The sequence below is a fragment of the Anopheles moucheti genome, chromosome 2 (assembly GCF_943734755.1).
Source record: "Anopheles moucheti chromosome 2, idAnoMoucSN_F20_07, whole genome shotgun sequence".
Lineage (NCBI taxonomy): Eukaryota > Metazoa > Arthropoda > Insecta > Diptera > Culicidae > Anopheles > Anopheles moucheti.
Window position 1 is genome coordinate 43543056 of NC_069140.1, and position 20968 is coordinate 43564023.

The following is a 20968-nucleotide window of genomic DNA, read 5'->3' on the forward strand; positions in this document are numbered from 1 at the left end:
ATTATTTAGAGATTAGGCCTCGAAACACGTAACCCTTAGACCCTGGGTACACTGGCCCGACTCCCCGGTCCCCGGCGTCCGCTGTCCAGTGTGAACAAACAGTGTTGCTTGATGGAACTAGTAGTTGCGGATGTGTGGAGTATGTTTTCATTTTTGTCTATTGAAACAAAAGTTCTGAACTTCAACAAGTTGTGACGGGGTTTTCCTGGACACATCCCTTGAGATTTTCTACTCCAGTTGCCAACTCCCGGAGGCTGGTCCGATACATACATTCGGGAAATGGACGAAATCCCGGAGTTAGCTCGCAGGTCTAACGCAGGAGATACATACATTTGGGAAATGGACGCAATTCCACAGGCATTTCGGTCGCGCCATACGGCAGGTGCATTCACTGACACCTTGAAGTCTGATGACGGTGGATGACCCCGACAAGCGCGGCCGGCAAACAAAGCGCATCGGGAGCGCACAAGAAAACGACAGCAGGTCAGTAATGGTTCCGGAATAAAACGGGGGGGGATACGAGAAAAGAAAAACCAGCTCTTGTGAGGTGCGCCCAAAGATAGCCAGCTGGCGCCAACATAATTATCGCCCAGTTTCCCGACACATGTTGCAGTGCCAACGGCAAAGAATCTAAACGTGCTGATGGCTGGTTGCTGTAACCCTTCATTTTTACACCGGGATGCATTCTTATCTTAGTGACGATAGGACTAAAACGTGGAAAAAGGGCCCTTGAACAACTTTGGTTTATGCTTAGTATTATTTTGAAGTATCAACTTCAATTTACACGGAGATTAAAATTCTCTTTCAGTATCTTAGCATGTATCGATATGCCATGCTTTCCATAAATAATAATCTATTATTTAAATCGTTCACATGCTTGCATTCATGGATGGTGTATCAAAACCAGTACAAAGGACACACTCACGAAACAATTTCACCGTGCGTTCTCTTCATGGTGGTCAGCGCAGAGCCTGATCGAAGCGCACTTTACGAACACTCCAGCAGGCTAAGCGAGAGCAGCCCCATGGCGTAAAGATAGCTCTGTACTTTTGCTGTGACCAGCAATGGTGAGGCAAAATCGAGGGCATGATCATCCGACAAAGGCGAGGAAGCATCAAAAAGTCTATCATGATGACGAGATAACCCGAAAAGTGTGCAGCAAACGGGTTTTTTTTTCTCGTCGAGTCGGAATTTTCACCTTTCTTTCAATAAGAAACACACGTAAAACGCATGAACCGAACCTTTTACCGTACAGTAGCGAACAAAAATGTTGTTCATGGTAAAGTTCAATTATTTACTGTTTATGCTCAATATAAATACTTTTAAAAGGTTGTATTTTAATAAAATAAACTCATTAAATTTTAGATACCTAAAGCACACAGACATAAAACTGTACAGCGATGATAATGTTTGAAACGTATTGTAACGGAAGCGAACGGTGCTCATGCTTCGCGATCTTCACTGCTTCATGTTGATTTTGAGCAAAAAAGGGGATGCAGGGTAAGGAGGGAAATAGGGACCAAAAAGGGTGGTGAGGTGGTAGAGAGGGGGGAGGGGTATATGTTTGGCTTTGATTGTCGCCGCCTAACATGAGCGGCGCGATGATTTATCTTTCGAAGGTGAGTGGCGCGAGAAAACGGAATGGCAATTGCCGGGGAGCCACTTTGTTCGTGACTTTTTCGCAAAAGGGAAATTATCGAATGCCTAAAACAACAGTGAATTAAGAAAACAAAACAAAAAAACGGGTCAAAACATGCAACGATCGTTTATGCGATCGTTTCGTTTTATAGTTTGCTACAATCAATCGCCATGAACGCTTGGAATTGAACGTGGAACGTTCGTGGGCAAGTTCATGATAATGAAAAGTGCCAAATACGGATTGAACTTCTCCAAACGCCTGGAACTTTTGTTACTGTTATTTTACACATTTTCAGCAAAAAAAAACATTTTCAGATCTTTTCGTTTAGCCACTGTTGAACCATTTGTCAACGATGCTCTATTTCTCTATTTTGCCACGCTATGTCAAAGTCAAAGTGGTTGCAGATGGCATGATAAGCATGACATTTCTTTGCTGTATTTTCGACTAATTCCTTTATTTGCTATACAAACATACCTGCAAACGTGATCATAATGACCGATCGTCGAACGTTAGCCGATCCACAAAATACCGCACGGAAAGCGCAAGCAAATGAAATGCAAATTTGACTCCAGCCTGGCTACATCCTCCAGCGCTTTTAGAAGAGGATCAAATGAGCGTCAGTAGTATAGGACCGATTCGCCATCGTTTGGCACCCGGCGACGGGTAACGCAGCGTTCGATCATCGAGCTCTCGTTCTCTGTGTCGCTCTTTGTTCGCATTAGCGTTCCATTCTGCCATGTGCCGCATTTCTTGCCTGACCGCGGGAAGGACCCGGAACGCTGGGGTGAAAGGGATGAATATCATGCCCGCCGCCAACAGGTCATAAAAACGAGGCGATGGCGAGAAAGAAATGGCCGGGGAGGAAAAAAACCGAAAAGGATTGCAAATTAAATTTTGGATTCCACAAGAATCCACAAATATTTGCACATTGATTGAGTGATGGCCTCCTGTATTAAGTGGTGCAATTATGTCTGCGGTCGTTTTATTCAAATGGGATTCATTTGATATGCGTGTTTGTGAGTGTGCGCCAGGTCTTGGCGTGCTTTTCTGATGGTGAAGAAGAAAATGGAAAAAAGATGAAACGGATGAAAATTCACGATACAAATACACACACACACACAGTGTCATTTTGTTTCTTTGTTTCGGGTGTCGTTTCTTTAGAAGATCCAATCTGCAAAATGAGTCACTTTTTATCGATAGAACGACTGGATCGTATATCTTATAAACTAACTTTATCTCTACTATTTCAACAAGTTAATATATTGCTATGTGATGAAGAGAGGATGCACCTTATTCCGGGTGGACTCCGGGGTAGAAAAGCGTTACTTGATTGTGGGGAAATATTGAACAATTTTTATCCCATTGTGAAATTTAATATACTGTTGATTTGAATATGTTTTCTTTAGTAATTGTTGTAAAATTGTACATTTTCATTGATTTACTCCTTTTTATGTCCTGCCTGTTTTGTTTTATGCCTTTACATAAAATCGTTTCCGTTACACTTCCGCTCAGTGATTCACAAACGAAAAATGGTTGGCGCCCTTGCGGGATAAGAAAATAATGAATGAACATCTTGGGCCAGTCCGATGCACGGTCCGAAGGAAGGAAGGGCAAAACAAAGCAAAACAAAAACGAAACAATGCGAGAGATGAAATAAAGACGATTGGACCCGTTTGATACCGAAATGTGGAGAACCGTGCCGTGAGCATCGCGGTATGATCAGCTCGCATGCTCGTAAAGCAGTAAAGTAAAGCCAGTACCGACCGAACCAAACCGAGCACACACCATCGTCGCGAGCGTGGCTGTTGGAAAAGCTCAAGCGCAACTCAAGAATGAAGAGAAAATCCGGATCTATCAACCTTACCACCGTAGCCCACCCAACCCTGAACGCTACTTTTAAGCAACGAACATTCAAAATTCCTCACCCATACACACACACGCACTCAGCGGCCGTATCATCGAGGTTTCGTTTTTCACCATCATCCCAACGTAACTACTCCAATCTCGAACCAGAACGATCCCGTCGATGAATATTTCAAATCGTTTATTCGAGCACACACACACACACCTTTCTCGATCGCCAATACTGCCAGGGGTCAGCCCCCAGTCCCCGAGTGGCAGCGGATGGGCCATGTGAAAAGGATGATGAAAGAATTTTTATTTCCCATGGTCGTTACTTATAGCTCTCCGTGCTTCATCCGTGGCCCTGCACACCAACAGCAAGCCCATCCGCGATCCGGATGCCGATTCAGATCCCTGCATTCTTGGGGTCTTTCGCGTTTCGACTTGATTCGCGATTCCGTTCGCTGGATTCCCGCCTGGTTACGAATCGACGAAAAGTGGAATAATATCCACATCCACTGGCCGTGATCAAGCCAACGAGCGATTAGTGAAACGGGGTTCGGACACGATCGGTTCGCTGGCCTGTTTTTGCGTGATCGAACCTGTTCCCGGGCATTACGCCTTCATTTACACTCCTTCTGTAAACCCCGAAACCTCGAGGTTTACACAATCTCCCGAATGTGGACAAAGAAAGAAAGGATTGTGCTTGTTCTCTCAACTTTATTTAATTTACACAAAATTTTAGAATTTAGCACAACTCTTTATTTATCAGTTTTGAATGTCAGCAAGTTATTGTGAGCATCCTTGAGAAGTATGGTATAATTAAGAAGATCACATTCAAGATCATTCAGAAACATCTCGCAGCACAATTAATTGCTCCAGGACTATAGCAGCTTTACATATTATCCTTCTACCGTAAATTATTTCCTATTCTCCCCCCCCAAAAAAAAAACCCTGGAAATCATTCCATCGCTAGGCTTTCTCCAATCATTCGTATCCATCTTGAAGCGCAAAACCCACCCGCGTGCACGCGAGCCTCTCACGTATTATGGCCCGGTGCATTGTTTATCGTGGTTCGTTGCTTGCTGCCTTCTTCATATTCCAGCACCAGCAACCAAATGCCGCCCGACTGGTTTCACCCATCCCACCCGGAGGTTATAATAATCAACGCATTATTAGGCACTTTGGAATTGGGCAAAAGTGTTGGGCACTGCCTGGTGAGCCGAGCAGAAGGAAGGGCTTTTGTTTGATATCCGCGAGACGCGCACGCCAAGCGCGCACCATCAGAGGGGCAAACGATGAGTCAAAAATGAATTGAGCTTTTTTATGGATCGTTGGGTGTGCGAACGATCGCGCAGCCCGCAACGCATCGAGCAACGGGACCCGAATGGGAAGGAAGAGGAAAAACCTACACGAAACAACAAAAAAAAGGAGAACGGTTAGGAAAAATATTGCGGCTTAAAGCGAACAGGGGCGGCATAGGTGGAACGATAAGATGTAACTCGCGAGACCTGAAAAAACAGGCCTGAGTGTGGAGGATCGTAACCGAAGCTTGAAGTAGACGATGGAAAGAAGTTCTAGCATGCAGTAATAAAAAAAATATTACGGCACCAATACACAATGGCACGAATTTATGAACTAAGCGAACGGAATAATATCACCCCCGTTGCTGAGGTGCGCTTGAAGGTGGTGGAAAAGGGATGTGTAAAAAGGGGTGGAAAACCACCAACCGGAGCACAACCACAACTGCGCGGTTCGGAATGAAATTGAGCGAATAACAGCTGCATTAAAGGGTCAAACCGATCTGACTTTCACGGAGCTGAAGACGAGCGACATTCTATCCTTGTAGGCTTACCAGCGCGCTCCCCTAGAAGAAAAGGACCACGAAAACAGGGTGTGCTACACCTTCGAGGACATGTCCGTTGCGCACCGGTAATGTCAGCAGCGATAAAGCTGTAAACATTATCCATTTCCTGGCAGTGAACCTCACCCGATGCAACTAACCGTGAAAGGATGGTTGGTGCTTTTTTGTTTGGGTTTTGTTTTTCACAGCTTTACGAACACAGTTTTACGTTGAAAATGCCTTCATCTGTCTATCCTGAGTACTTACATTTTTATTGTTTTATTAGTTGCGGTTACCTCGGCACTTTGGTACTTGGCTACCTTAATAAAACAACAAAACCACTAGTGGAGAAGAGAATATCTTCACGGGGTGCTGGGTGTTTTTTTTTCATCATTCTGTGGCGCCAGTTACTCCACGATCGGAGCGATCGGTAGCGGTGAGAACACTGGAAATAACGATACTTAAACCTGTAAGCGTTTGTTATCTTTATTATGATGCGCAAAGTATAAGCGCCGAAGCCACAAAAATGTGAATAGTTGAACATCGTTTCATACAAATACACACATTGTGTTTCATCCCGTGTGCGAGTGATGCGCTCACTCTATTGCTCCGTCACCGGCCGTTGTATCGAAAAATGTTTCCCCCCAGGCCACCACACTTAAGCGCGCACACCTACTTGGGGCGATTATGAGTTGCATATTTTTCGAGCATTAATTCGATCGGTGGTTTGGTTTCGACAGCGTTTCCAAGCGTTTCTTTCTATCCACTTTACGGTTGGTTTTACCCCCATCACACACATACGCACACCGGTGTTACACCAGCATAAGTCCCTGTGGGAATTTGGTGAGATAAAAGTCGTTCACTTCTTACTTCTTTTTTTTCGGTGTGTCGATCTTCAAATTTCTTAAGTAAATTTTCAGTCCTCGGTCGATCTGGTAGGGAAGAATGTGATCTTTTCCTTTTCTCTCTCGCTCTCCTTTTCTCTAAACCCTTCATGGCGGATCAAGATTTAATTTCTGATACGTAATCGTTGCATAGTTGCGCATTTAACCTCGGTGGCTTATTACGCACCCAATTGCCGACCCGACAGGAACCTGTATCGGACGGAGTGCTTTAGTGCAACCTTAACACCGTTCTCACCGTTTCCTACTTCCGTTGAATTCTGGCATTCTCGCAATACGGTGTTGTGTTTAATATCTTCATTAGAAGAAAACAAAATTCGAAAATGGTGAGAATTATGTTCGCCCCGAAGGTAAAAAAAAAACAAAACCCACCAAACACCACGACGAGATAGCCCTTCTGACGTCATGCGGCGGGGTTTCATGAGCGTGGAAAATCTGGCTGCGATCCCTGTGCGGTGGGGGGCGAACACCATCACCACCCAGCAGTAGCCGTTTCGAACCAATCGAGAAGTTCAATAACATTTCGCCAACCTTGACGGGTGGGCCAGGAAAAGCAGAAACACAAAATATATGCAACACATGCTTCGTACGAGCTGGACGAGAACCGGTAGGGCATTGGCAAACAAGGAAAATTAGGGGACCAAAAGTTATTTTTTTCGGGGGTGATGATGAAGGTACCACTCGGCGTAACCTTTCAAGTGGCCCAACAGCATCGGATAGTGTTTTCCCGGACAACATTTTCCTGGCGTTGAATGTGGACGAGTGCAATACCAACAGCAGCTAGAAAAAAAAATGGACGCCCTCCAATTCCATTTTGTCATCCTTCAAAAGTCAATTACTCGATGAGTGTTTGATGAAACTGATGGGAGATGTAATCGGTTTTTTTCTCGTTTTTGCAAAAAGGGGAAATTGAGAAGTGATTTAGTTCTGCTTAATTTATGTTCGCTGTAGGAGTTAAATTGAAGGATTCTTCTGCTTGCGTTAAATTGTTAGATAACGCATATGGGGTTTCTTAATAGACATTGAAGTGATTAACATCAAGCAGGGATACTCAAATGGAAAAATGGAATATTATTTTTATTAAGCTATATGTTTAATGTTTAAAAAAATTTTAAATTTTTTAGATCCAATATATTAACTAATTCTTTTGTAAAACTACATACTTTTCGATATATTCTTGCGAAAATGTCCAGATTTTTCAATTTGAGATATTTTCCGATTATTTTTATATTGCCTCAAGAGCATGTATCTTGTAAAGACATTCATCCCAACATCCATGAACATGTCGAACGTTCGCGCCACTCCTCGTGTCCCATATTGGAGCGCCAAAAATTGGAACACCCGAAGGTGGCAACCGTAATTGCACTCTAAACGCAGTTTTTCCTCTAAATTTAACAATCAATTGTAAATGAGTAACGCTCTTTCGATGCGGGCCCCGTACCCGTCGTGTGTGTGTAACCATCAGGGCCCATTCGGCCGGTGTCCGACCTGGGACTGCCTCCTAAACCGCACACCGAGCGTGTCCAATTAAGATTTGTAGCCAGTTTTATTATTATTTCCCATTGTGTACGATTCGTTCCTGTCCCTCTCGATTTCTTTCACTCTCTCTCTCTCTCGTCCCGTTTTCTCCATTTCCCTTACTTCTTGCTGGTTGAATTTTGGTACGATTTGTAAGCACAAGACGTACCAATGAATGCCCACCGGAGCTATTCGCTTTCGAAACGGACCGATTTTTCCTTACATACACGGGAATTCCTTTTTTTCCCTGCACCGAAATTCCACCAGCGTCACCTACGATTTTGGAAGTTTTCCCTGCGTTCATTGCAACAAAAGCCCCCGGTCCCTTATGTGTTTGTCGCTAGGGGTTTGCTTAACCTTTACGCCGAGACCACCCGCACCACTAATTCCGCACTCATGATGAGGCTAGAATGACTTCCGATTCTTTCCTGAGGGGTTGCTGCTTTCAGTCACGCCGACACCCGTCACACCGGCTGGCGTGTCAATTACGGTGTACCGTGCTGGTGTGTCTATAGGTGTGTAACACCTTAGGTGTGGAATATTTACACCCTGACTGCTTTGGAATTTTAGAAGCAGAACCCATCTTTCATCTTTCCTTTACAACGGAAGGACGGAAGGTACTGTCGAGGTAAATCTTAATTATTAACACCAAAGGTCATCCGGAATGATCACTAATTATTACCTTCCCAGCTTCTCGGTTGGTCAATCACAGTCATCTTGCCCCGGCAGGCTTCGTAATTTTGTCCAAATCCGTTGGACAGGCTAATGCATCCCAAACTGCACTACAGCGGATGTAGTTGTCCGCCCCGAGTGTGCAGCGTTTTACGCTAAATAGGATAATTACTTATCAGGTGTTATAATGACATGTAACTAGAAAGAAAAGTGGCAAACGTCGAAGCATCCCAGCGGTGGCAAATATAAATCTTTCATGTCAAAGTAATACAGAGGACCTCCAAGGGTTTTTTTTCTGCTTCCCAATGTATCTAATCTCGAAAGCTGTCTTGCTGGTGAGCGTTCTACAAATGTATCAGTACAGTAACGGACAAAATTGATTCATCTTCTTCAACCCTTCACAACAAATAAAGTAAACTTTCGTGGATCCACGAGGAAGTCGAAGAAATGGAAGCAACAATGAAAACATCTCCAACTCTAAAATCGTTAGTAAATGGCCACAGCCGATGGTGGCAACGGTTCGTCATGCAGCATGTTGTCCAGTTCCTTCACTGTTCCACCCAAAACAGCGAGTGAGATCGATTTGGAGACCGGAACGAAACTTTCAATGATGCGTTGCACACTTTACATTTTCATGCTGCCGAAAGACACCGGAACACAGTTTCCCTTTTAAGATCCTACCCCAACGGGAAACTTACTGGGGCTAAATATACAACAGTCTGTGTGAAATAATGTTTTCACGCCAGACTAATTGCTCAGTGAACACCGTTGCGTGTGGCTATGGGTGTAAAATTGACTTTATTTAAGGTGTGAAACGGTTCGTCAAGTGTAAATTTCTAAAACCGCTGCTATGTGTGGTAAAGTTTTCCGTTTATCCCACATAATGTTGAAGATGTTTAATCGTTTTCTGCAACAAAACTTCGACCGAAACTTCCACGTAATTAATTTCTGGCACTGTTTTAGGTGTTGTATGCTTTGACGTCATTTTAAAATACAAAACGAAACATAACCCAAAATGTGCCCCGCTTGCCCTGGGATAATGATGTAATGATGTGCCCCGTGTGTGTGTGCGCGTTTGCAAATGCCGACAAACGCAGATACGAGCGAGGCGATCGTTTCCTGCATCCGTCGATCAATCCCCCCGCCGGAACAGTCGGAATTAATCGGACCAATGAAGATTGCTTCATTCCGAAACAAGAGCTAGTGCGCGGCCACAAGACCAAGACGCGCAGCAAGCAAGCGAGAAAGCCAAACGTAATTTTCTGAGCAAGACCAAACCAATGAAGCGCCTTCCAGGAAGGCAGAAGCATCTGGGCAAATGAGTCGTAATCGCGGAGGTAGAGGAAATAGAAGCATCATGCTCATACCGATCAATTGATTGAAATCGAATAGCTGCAGATTCAGCCACAGCCAATCGCATTCCTTTCGTGAACTGGGCCGCGTGTACCGTGTCGATGCGATGACTACGGCATTCAAATTTCCCACCGATGGTATATGCCGCAAAATAAGGCGGCCGTAAAGCAACTGAGCGATCCGATTGTGTGTGTGTGTGTGGTAATTTTTGAAAAAGAACTATGCCGAACCGACGGCCTGTGGTCCGATCGAGCTGTCCATCTCCAGCTGCTAGTACTGAGCGTACACAGGAATGTGGACTACGTATGTCTTCTTGGCTAACAATTTGAATAGATTCCTTACTAATCGATAGTTCATTAGTTTTGTTTATTCTTTTCCCTCTCTGTTCTTAAACGTACTTGCTCACCGAATCAAGTGAAAATTACTTGAAAAACTTACAGACCGTGGAGCGAAATAGCACTGAAACTGCCTCCAAATAACATAACTTTTAACGAATATTGAGTATAGTTTTAACTTTTTGTCTCTGTTGAAAGTTTGAACTGAAAACACGAAGATAGCAACGAATTTCGGCCGAACGATTAAATATGCAACTCTCAATTGGAACTTCCACCGTGCTCCAACTGCCCCCATAGGATCAGCGAGACATGTAAGCTAAAAATATTCACTTCCAAACGTTCCAACTTTGCTGAAGATACCAAAAGACCAACCGATCTTTGCGACGTCCTCTCTTTTACTTCTCCCGATTGCCACACGTTAGGCGGCCCTTTCGAACGCTCAACGCCGAAAAGGGGTTTTGGCTCATTGGCCCCAAAATGATTGCGCTTCCGGAATCGAAAATAGTTTCTGAAATTCTGTCACTAGCTTGAGTTTTCAAACTGTGGCTCTGCAACTAGGTTAGAAATCGGGTTCCAATTAAAAGGCGAGTTTTGTCCAAAATAGCACATCTGGCACATTTTAAAATGGCTGAAGAGAATGCAGCACAGCACTGGTTGCTGCTCCAGGGATGATGATTGCATCGTTGTTCAGTGCTATGTTATAAATAATAAACATCCCATGCATTAGCAAACACCTCTCCGCTGAGTAAGATAAATGACAACGAAAAGACGATCAAGAAGTTTATTCATTGCAGCAGCGGTATTCCAGCTCACTGCGCGGTGGATCGTGGTTAGTGTGGGGGATTTTTTTGTTTTTATCTATGCACACTCAAAAACCTAACTAGACAGTTTACTTAACCGACCAGAAGTGACCCCGATCGAGTATCGGAACTCCCGGCCCGGCAGTGTTTATTTAAAACGCATCACGTCGCTGGCATCTTCCAATGGAATTGGGAGGAAAAAAAATATATACACGCTGAAAACTTCTGGTAGCTGGTACTTTGACCAACGCAGACAGACAGAGCCATTTCATCATCATTCTTGTTTAATTTAAATTCCCGGAAATTACTTTCATTTCGCTGTCCTGCTCATCCTTCACCTATCGTGGCTCTGCTCGCACACGGCATCTCGTGCGTAGTTAAATATCATGATAATCATACTTTCGAGAACTAGAAAAAGCAGGAGGCTTAGGTACCCAGCATATAGACCCAGCAGTGCACCACAAAATCGGAACATATGTTGCGTTCGAACAAATTCTTCGCTCTCCTTTTTGGACGTCGTAAAGAAAGCGGGCTCAACTCGCCTGTGTGCGAGCAACACAAGACAGGTGTAGTAGAGCTGCACACTGTTTCGATCTTCGACGATCTCAGCTGCGTGATAGGTTCTGGTGCGTTTGAGTGTTTTATAGCCGGGCAACGCGCTTTCCACCTCTCTCCGTACGGTTCTGCACCAACCGATCGAGGTTTAAACATAAATTAGTAAAAGCTCATTGTAGCTGTGCTCCCGTGAATTGGACACATATACCGCCCAACCGCCCACTGTCTTTTTACTTCCTGCTGCAGGATGGGATTAGGTATGATAGATTTGTAGCATGGTTTTGGGGCGTTAATTTGTTGTAATAGATGATATTGATGTAGATTTGCTGGCACTATCATTGATGTAGCGCTATTGGACCTATGCTCCCAGTCTCTCAATCCCGATCATCCGCCGGGATTAAATAGCATTTGGTGAGCTTAGATGAGAATGAGTTATTTGGGTGGATTTGATTCGACTAGACAGGAGCAAACCACTATCGAACAACGACTCTATCAACCAAATTGAGCCTTGCTCTTCAGATCCAAACCCCTGTAGGCAGTGAACAAATCCCTTCTCGACGAATGACGAGCTTCCAGACAACCATTTCCAAGGCTAATCGATCGATCTTTCTCCTAGCCATCTTAACTCATGCGTCGTAAAAAAAAACGAACCCGCGTTGTAGTAGTTGCCGCGCTATTCCCACAAGTTCCCACCGAATTCCAGTGTGCATCGAACGGCGAGATGGGAAAAACTGTTGCTGCTCCATTGGGTTTCTGCGGGCGAGCGATAGGTTTGTTTCGGGATTTTTATACCCACTCCCCGACACTCATCGTCCAGGTGTTAATAGGTACTGACTTTATTAGGCACTATCGTCAGTGCTGAAGTGCACCACAAATGGCATGTCACCCCGCCAGTAGCGAGCTGGTATGTGGAAAACCCACTCCCCCTTTCCCAGACTGACCAGCGATGAGTTCGTTTTATTCTCCGTCGAATCGTATCGAGCTCTCGTACCACACCAGACGGACGGTTTTGGGATACCACGGTAATTATAACCACTTAATGAGAACAACAATGGGAGAACTCGGCACAGCTCGAGCTTTGGCTCGAAGGAAGCGGACGAGAATGGCCAATGATGGCGCTTCCCACTGCCGGCAACCACCATCCTGCGGGGGCCCGAGATCGTGCGTGTGCCGTACTCCAACATGTCCACAGCCTTCAAGAAGCCGTTATCTTTACGATACATGACGGCGGAGAAGGTTTAATGGGTGTGTGAAGCGCTTTAGCTCTTTCGCGTCTTACGCGTCCTACCTCCCCAAAACGACTTCTCGTTCTCCGTGTGGGAATTCTCTTCATTAGGCAGCTCATAAACACACATTAGACACCGACACCGGTGCCATAATGCCTTCCGAGTTTGCGTTCGAAGATAGCGATGGGGACTCAAGATTACTGCGAACCCGGTGTGGAGGTATTCTGTTTTGCGATTTTTCCATCCGATTCTAGCACGAGGAACTCTCCTGTCCCGACGACCGCAAGCGCATGTGTCGTTGCACTTTCGATGAGATAATGTGTTTAACCACGCGAATGTGATAAAACTGTGTTGCTAGAAAGATTATTTCGCTTCTCTTCCACGAGACGAGCGATGCACGGAGTATCCGGAAGCTTTTTTCCCGCTTCACGTACTGACGGCACTGTGCAAACACTTGTTTCTGTTGAGTTTCCTGCCCCGAACAGCCGAACAGTGACTTGGCACACAAAAATAAAAGTAGTCGGCACCCGGGTTTGATGGGGTTCGGTTTGAACAGCGGTGGTACATGCAATGGCAGCCAACCAACATATGCCTAATGCCACATTATACATGCCAGTGGAAAAAAAATGTTGTCTCTAATCCACCCCCGGGATGTGAGCTTTGAATAAAAGCTCGCCGCCCTATTTAACGGGGGATCGTTGCGGAAACAAACAGAGCTGCCTTTTGATGCGGAAGATGTACAATTTACCATTTCTCACTTGGAGAGAAGTGGCTCAACACAAGTGACTAATCTACGGTGGCCAGGCTAACTCAAACAACCTGCGTCAGAACTACTTCTCGAATGTTTCCGCCTTCCGATCTGTTTGCAATGTGCCGCGTCCGTGATCTTTTTAGGGGAGGGTGGAGAGCAAATTCCTTTTCTGGAATGCGCTATTTTTTCACATTTTCTGATCAGAAGCGTTCAGAGCTCGGCGTGCACCAATTATGCTAGCAATGTAAATTTATTTTAGATAACCGCTCGAGATCGGAGACGACCCCCAGGTCAGGTTGCTGGTACGAAGATCCGTACGTTGCAGCTTCTGATCTGGCTAGAGCACACAAAAAGATACACGGCGGCAGCAATGCTTTTGTGGGAAATAAAACAACGGAAGATAAAAGCAAACATATTACCTCCCGCACCACCCAGCGCTCGCTTTCGTTTCGGCCCACGTTCGGTTCGGAAGATAATCTATGTTAATTATTATAGAATGATGTTAAATAAATGCATCTCTTTTCGCTCTTCACACTACCGTTTCAGATCTGTCCCTCCGACACTGTGATGTGCCGCCCGGTGGTGGAACCTGCTGTACACAGATGACCGAGCATAAGCTCGCCCTGCACGCTAAAACGATGCTCGAGCGCAACACCAAAGACAACATCTCCAAGCTCTCGTCCGTACTCGGTGCCCGGGCACAGCGCTTCAATGGTAAGTCTTCAGTCGGAGCATATCGGCAAACTACTCCAAAAAAAAACGCGTTCATCGTGTGTGTCCCGAATGGCACGCGTAATTAATGCACACCGCGGCACCCGGTGACACAACCCGTGCAGCGAATGTGTACAGGCATGTGTAAGCGCAGCCTGCACCACATTCCGGCGGCATGTTACACTGCCGTACTTGCCTTGCTTCTTACACACACGCACACGGCATTCCGGGAGTAGGGCCTAACTCACTCGCCTGCCTTTTTTTATCCCGTTAATCCCGATAAGGTACGACAGTGCAGTCGGGTGTAATATGTCCAACAGGTGCCGTGGAACTCTACCACCTGTAATCGCGCCCTAGTTGGTTAACAATTAATGGTGGCCAAATTTGTACAGCTAACAATTCCCTGCTTGGAGTACTTGTGTCGCGACATGCAGTCACGTTGACCGGAAACAGATGTATTGGATGTATTGCTGCACATTAGCACTGCGATTGCCAGTCGATCAATGTCAGCTTCGTCGATCCTCTCCCCAGTGCCCAATCAACTGCAGACTCTGATAGAAGTTGCGCTTTGCCGAGTCGCGGCATTTCCATGTGTTACCCTTTTTTGGTAGCTAATGGCTAAATTAGCGAGCTTTCGGTACCCACTGCGTCAAAAGCAAGGACACATGGCCGCAGTATGCCATTTACGATCGCTGCTCCGATAGTGTTTAGTTGGGCGGCGAATCAACCTCGACAAGGGAAACATCGATCGCTCAGCGAATGACACTTAGCACTGTAGCATCTACAATTTCCATGTCACTTGCCCGTCAATCTCTAACCGCCCAGACGGTGGAACAGCAGTTCCGCTCCGCTTCAGGGCACGTAGCGATGAAACATCTTCCAACGCAGTAGATAACTCTTCGCCCAGTTGATCTACATTCCGTATCGAGTAACATCTGGTTTGCTGGACGCATGTCCAGATGGGGGTCTTTCATCATGTATGTCTTGCCCCCGCCTTGCAGTGACGGGGCACTGTGCCTCTTTAACGTTCTGCATCGGGAACCCAGCAACGAAGATCGCTCGAAGTGTAATCTGTGTTGACATGTTGGCTCACAAAATGGGACCACAAATTTGCCTGTCAAGCTTGACACCTATCTGGTAGTGTGTGTCTGTGTGTGTTTTTTTGTTTTGTTTTAGATTGAAGGCTCTCGTGTTCTGACCAATCGTCTTCCATTGTGTTAGCTCAATGGTCGTCTCGGACGTGTGATTTTGCCCTCCAGCCATCCAAGATTTACCGCATATTTAGTCGTTCAGCTCATCAGTTTGAGTGTCTTGTTGCGAACACTTCAACCAGTGCCCCCTCCGGGATGCACTCGGATGGATCCCCGGGGGGGTTGGGTTGGTCAGCATCAACGAAAAGGAACGGTAATTACCGGATACGTGTGCCAATGCACGTCCACGTATGATATCCGTCCAGTGCGCGTAGTGCGCGGATGGCTACAACTTAATCCCATCTCGTATCCGTGTTCACACTTCACGTTGGGGGTCATCGAAGAGAGCGAACGGACAAAACCTGCATTATTTGTCGCGAAGCTCTCGATTTGCTTATCTCCAATAACGTGGCGACTAGTCAAGTGCCCTTTTGGTCTTCAAAGAATTTTTTTCTCCCTTCAATATCCTCCACTTTCATCCCCCCAGCCACTTAGTTGTCATCCACAGCGAACTGCAGCAAAACCTTTCGGTGTACATGTTTATCCAAGTGGGTCCCCTCTCTGTAAACTGCACCGTGGAATCCGTTCTTGTGTAATGTTTGGCATTCTACATGGCGTTGTAAATATTCTCAACCACCATTATCGGCCCTTCACAACACACGTTGTGGCACTCCGTTTCACGGTTCTCCGCTCGGCAGATTTCACTCGGCGATCGCGGGCACGGTATCGACGGTATTTGTCCGTAAAGTGAAAAGACCACCGCGCACTAAGTGGATAAGCGTCTCCAAGCGTACCAAGACTCTGGTGGTGAACTCTGTGACATGGGCGACTGATCTAAGGTTTGTTTAGCTAACCGGTCGCGTTGTCGCGTCTGCCGGTGGTGTCAGTCGTATCGTCCGAATAGCCCCGGAATGCGGAAGATCGAAGAAAGATAAAGATCGAAAAAAGGAAGGAAGTATCGTTTCCTTTTTATTGACGATTCGTCCAACTCGTCCAAGCAAGAAACGAAGAACATTCTTCAACTCGAGTTTGTCCAGCATCAGTTATATGCGTAGCGTCAGAAATTGGGGTGCACTGGCGATCATAAGATCACACCTTTCAACGTGAAACATTCCTGCATTTTAAACCTGCTCCGTACGTCCGTGTCTATAGGCGCTGAGAAGATTCTTGTCTGTTCCGCCACGAGAAATGTTTACTTGTTCCAGTTGTGAACTCGTGAGGTACCAATCTACCCAAAACATACTGGAAAATATGGCTTGAAAAAACTAAATATGCAACAAAATCGTACGTATGATCGTTCTACAATTTGTCCCCCAGAACTGTTGCTTCCAATACTATCCGCACACATCAGAAGACATTCATGGTGACAGAAATTTGAGCATGTAGAAAGAGTGCACATCTAACTGGAGGGCATGGAGAAGAAGAAGGTGTGGTGATGGTGGGTTTATTTGTATTTGGGTGTGGAGCGGAATCTCACCAACCACCCCATGGTCGTTCCCATCCCGAATTCCTGCGTCCCGGAGCCCCTCCACCATCGATCCTGACGAAAGATTTATCATTTACTTTCGCCTGGGCGGGCCGGAACGCTTTCCTTCTCGATGGTGTGTGCCGGGTTTAGCTAGGGGTTAACCGAGTTTCTGTTTGTACAAAACCGTTTCCCGTCTTCCCGTTGCTGTCATTTCGTTTCGTTTTGACTCCTCCCGAACCATCCGTTCGGGTGGACGGCCAAACGGTCGTTGTTGGAAGGGAAAAAGTGTGATGTAGGTAGTGCAGGACGTCCGTACTCTTCCATTCCGTGCTGTTCGATCGTACCATCGCTCACAGAGCCTCCACGGCTGTGCTGTGGTCACATAACACTGGCCTCCATGGGATGATGCAGCGTTCAAAACGCACAGCAGTCTCTTTGCAATCACGTGCTTAGGGATGTGATGGGTGGGCATTGTTTACTTTAAGCAGTCGCATCGCGGGTTCGACGGCTTCCTGATACTTCCCGATGCGTCCTCCATCGATTCATCGGCGCGGGTTGGCCACTGTATAAACCATACCGTATAGTGTTGCGCCGCGTCTTGGGCGAACCGAACGCGAGATCCACATTCAATTTCCTTCTCATGCACGATGCCAAGGAAGAGAGGTTATGGGAGGGTTGAAGAGGGACCCGCCGAACTGGCGACACATGGGTGTCTATCCAAGATTCCTTAGTTCCAACGCCCTCCATTCGAGTGGTAAAGAAAACTGGTGGCAGTTCGTTCGGTTCATACGCTTCAAGTTTACATTGTCCATGCTTTTTTATGGCTTCATGGAGTGAGGCACCAGGACCTCCGCTGTCCAGTTTCTGGTTTATATAGTCGTGGTTTATTTATCTAAATGCCTCTCCTGTGTACCGGTGGTGGCAGATTCACACACTGCCAAAGACATAATTACAATTGAAGATATTCTATTGCGTTACTGTTTCGGTATAACTTCAAGCCAACAAGTCCCGTGTGATTCACTAACATTACGAAGATGTTTGGAAGTTTGGAATTGCTCCTCAAAATGAGCAACTCGTTTAGTAAAACATTTTAAAATACACAAACTGATAACTGATGAAAAAATGAAACAAACAAAAATCTATGTCAACTGTGTTGAATCACAAAACACCCCTATTCCCTTTTTTGCAGTCGTTGGGCCCATAAAGTGTCGTTTGGTCGACGCGGTAGAATTTATTCATAGCCTGGTTTTTTTTAAATACTGCATTTTAATGGCATTTCGATCGAGGGGGCTATTAACCTTCTCCCGTGGAGTTTGATGCATTTTTTCCGCTCATCAGCGATTCACCATCGTTCCGCGGGATGTGTGATTTTATTATCTGCTCGCCTACTGTCACCGTTCAGCGCTCCACAGGTCCGTAGACCGTACCCGATTACCTGTTGAGAGTGACGGCACTGGCACTGCTGGAGTAGGAGGGAGCCGCCTACGTGTTCTGCACGGTCGTGCAACAACACTAGCTCGGAGCACCGGTGAAGCCATTTCGCTGCTAAAGAAACAGTGTCCTGCACTTCCACCCACTTTCCGTTACGCCGTTCCGGGTTGCGCATCATTTGCATCGAGGCATCCGACGAAAACCCGTTGTGTGCACCTGGCACCAGACATTACGCTGGTGTGCTTCTGTAGCAAGGTTGGTTTCATTTATCCTTAAGTGCCCTGGCAGGGATAAATGATTTCCAATGTGGCCAGTGGATTGCCTTCGAACATGAAACGGCAGCGTATGTACAGAAGACGAGACGGCACTGTGCGCTTGAATGCATATTTTATAGGCAATGAATATCAATGATTTAATGATAATGAAGATACCTGCCTGGTGCGGAAAGTCGTCAATACTGTGCGCAAGAGCGCAGAAAGCGGGAATGTAAGCGAACGTTTGGGTGTTTAAGCTCTAGCACTATAGACAGCTTATACGGGCAGGGCTTACAGGTGAGATCAGGTTACACGGCACCACAGCCTAGGCAGCGTAAAGTAATTATCACAATCACAAGAAGATAAAACTACTTAAAACACTCGATGACACCGGGTAATAACTGGTTCTGAAAATGTGTCCTTTGATTATTGCCAACCCTGCAGACGTGTGCAAGTGCTGCGTAGGAAGTTGGGTGCTGGGCTATATAAGTGAATTGTTGCAAGAACTAGCACGAACAAACTTGCAATTATGTGGGCAACGCACGGCGGCTGAATGATGCCCTCAAAACTATTCTTGAGTTGATCGTCAGACACCGTCTTTACTGGAGTAATGTTAACGCTCGTAACGCTTCTTCGCCTGTTAAAAAAAACCCCAGAAATAGGTAAAGATGTTGAACTTCAAAACTTCCTTGAAGCAGCCCTCTGCCTGATATGATGATGCTAAAATGGCTTAAAGAGATTTTAATTCCTGAGGAATCCTGTTTTCCTGTGGTGATGCGCAAAAAAAGCTAGAAATATGAAGCGCACTGCAGTTTCCAAATGCCAATACCACCAAATCCTCTTCCGTTGATCATTAATTTCTTTTGTGTTGGAAATTCCGTCTCTCTTTCTGATGCTTCTGCAGGCTTATTTGGAAGATTTCTCATTAACGACAATTCCCAAATTTAAGCTTTCCAAACAAGTGCGCGGAGAAGTGTTTTTTTTTGTGAACGGGTGTCCAGACTACCTGTACCCTTTCCCAGCAACTTGTTGTGTTTGTCAGCAACCATATTTGGCCCGGGGCTACCGCGTTGCGTTAACAGGTGCCTTACTGCCCATGCCTCGCTGCCGTCAACTGTGAGCGCAGCCGCTAGCAACCCTGACAGCGAAAAGCGATGAGCAACTTGTCATGTTGTAATGCTTCCCTCCAGAAATCACCATAAAACAAAAGGCATGGACACGACGAAGCCCAACAACCATTCCCTCCGGTTCGTAACGAACAAACGAATGCTTAAGACACAATGGCCTAATCTGCCCACACCCTTACCTAAGCAGGGTATGGGAGATCATGCAAACCGCCGCGGATGTGGGTACGGGACGACGTATTCTGCTCTATCATTCCTTCGTTCCTCCGCACACTGTCTGCCTCAGCAAACCAAGGGTACAACCGGCACCGGCTACCACTTTGGGGAAGTGTATACGTTTCGGCGACTCTGTTTGCATATTTCATCCGGATAATTGAAATAATATGTTAATTTGGTTGCTAATAATGACAAACGATGGGAACCGTCCGGTGGAGTTTGGTGTTGGGACCCTCCATGGTTCATTTTTGGAATGTACGGTCAATCGGAGCACGGCCCTGGCGAACATATTTCTTTGTGCGTCTTTTTTTTTTGTTTCAATCTTGCCTTCAACCGAAGCTTCAACCGGTAGTGGGTTGTCGATGCTGTTCGATAGCTGGAGACACCGTCGACCGGTCGTCCGAACCGTGGAGGGACGGTTTATCTTCGATCGGATGTGACGCTGTCTATGTTGATTATAAAGTGCGAAACACCGGGCTTCGGATACCTACGCCTTTTATTACAAACCATCGCGATCGCGATCGCGTTTCCGCCTCGGCAAAACTTCCCAAGTGTAAATGTACGGTAAGCGGTCGAATCGACGCATTTGTTGGAATTTTGGAAGAAAACGTCCACCAGAAACGTTTGCTGCTAGGTTGCACTTTCAATTTGTCTTCAATTCAATCAAGAAACACCATCGAAGATGATGGGCAAAAACATCCAATCGAGTTCGAGTTGCAATTTAAAACAATCAACCATCCCATTGGAGCGTTTTCTTAACATTCCGGCAACACAGTCCGGGAGGAAGGTTATTGTTTTCTATTTTTTTTTGTAGGCTGACCATACTACTGACCAACGACAGCAAAGATCGCTCAGCTAAGAAGTTGACTGCCAAACTCTCCACCATTCCAAAATGACGTCAGATTCGCACACGTTTGCCACCGAAACGCTGGGTCTGTGTGTAGCGGCACCCAATAAACGTTGCATTTAAACACTGGCAGAGCACCAGGGCCAGCGTCCATTCTGCGAGTCACACTGGTGCTTCAAATTTATTTATCAGTGTGGGAGAACTTGTTTCGCGAATGTTGGCGGCGGGGGTCCTGCACGTTTGACACTTTGCGATTTCGATGTCGGTTCTAATTTGTCTCTGTCCCATTGC

General features: G+C 45.9%; 1 protein-coding gene across 1 annotated transcript in view; it reads left to right on the plus strand.

Annotated features, from left to right (window-relative positions):
• Positions 1 to 20968, plus strand: part of LOC128309722 (glypican-6) — a 59288-nt gene that overhangs the window by 31080 nt on the left and 7240 nt on the right. The window contains exon 2 of the mRNA XM_053046182.1: positions 13983 to 14150. Coding sequence (XP_052902142.1) covers positions 13983 to 14150 — 168 coding nt within the window. The remainder of the gene's footprint in view (positions 1 to 13982; positions 14151 to 20968) is intronic.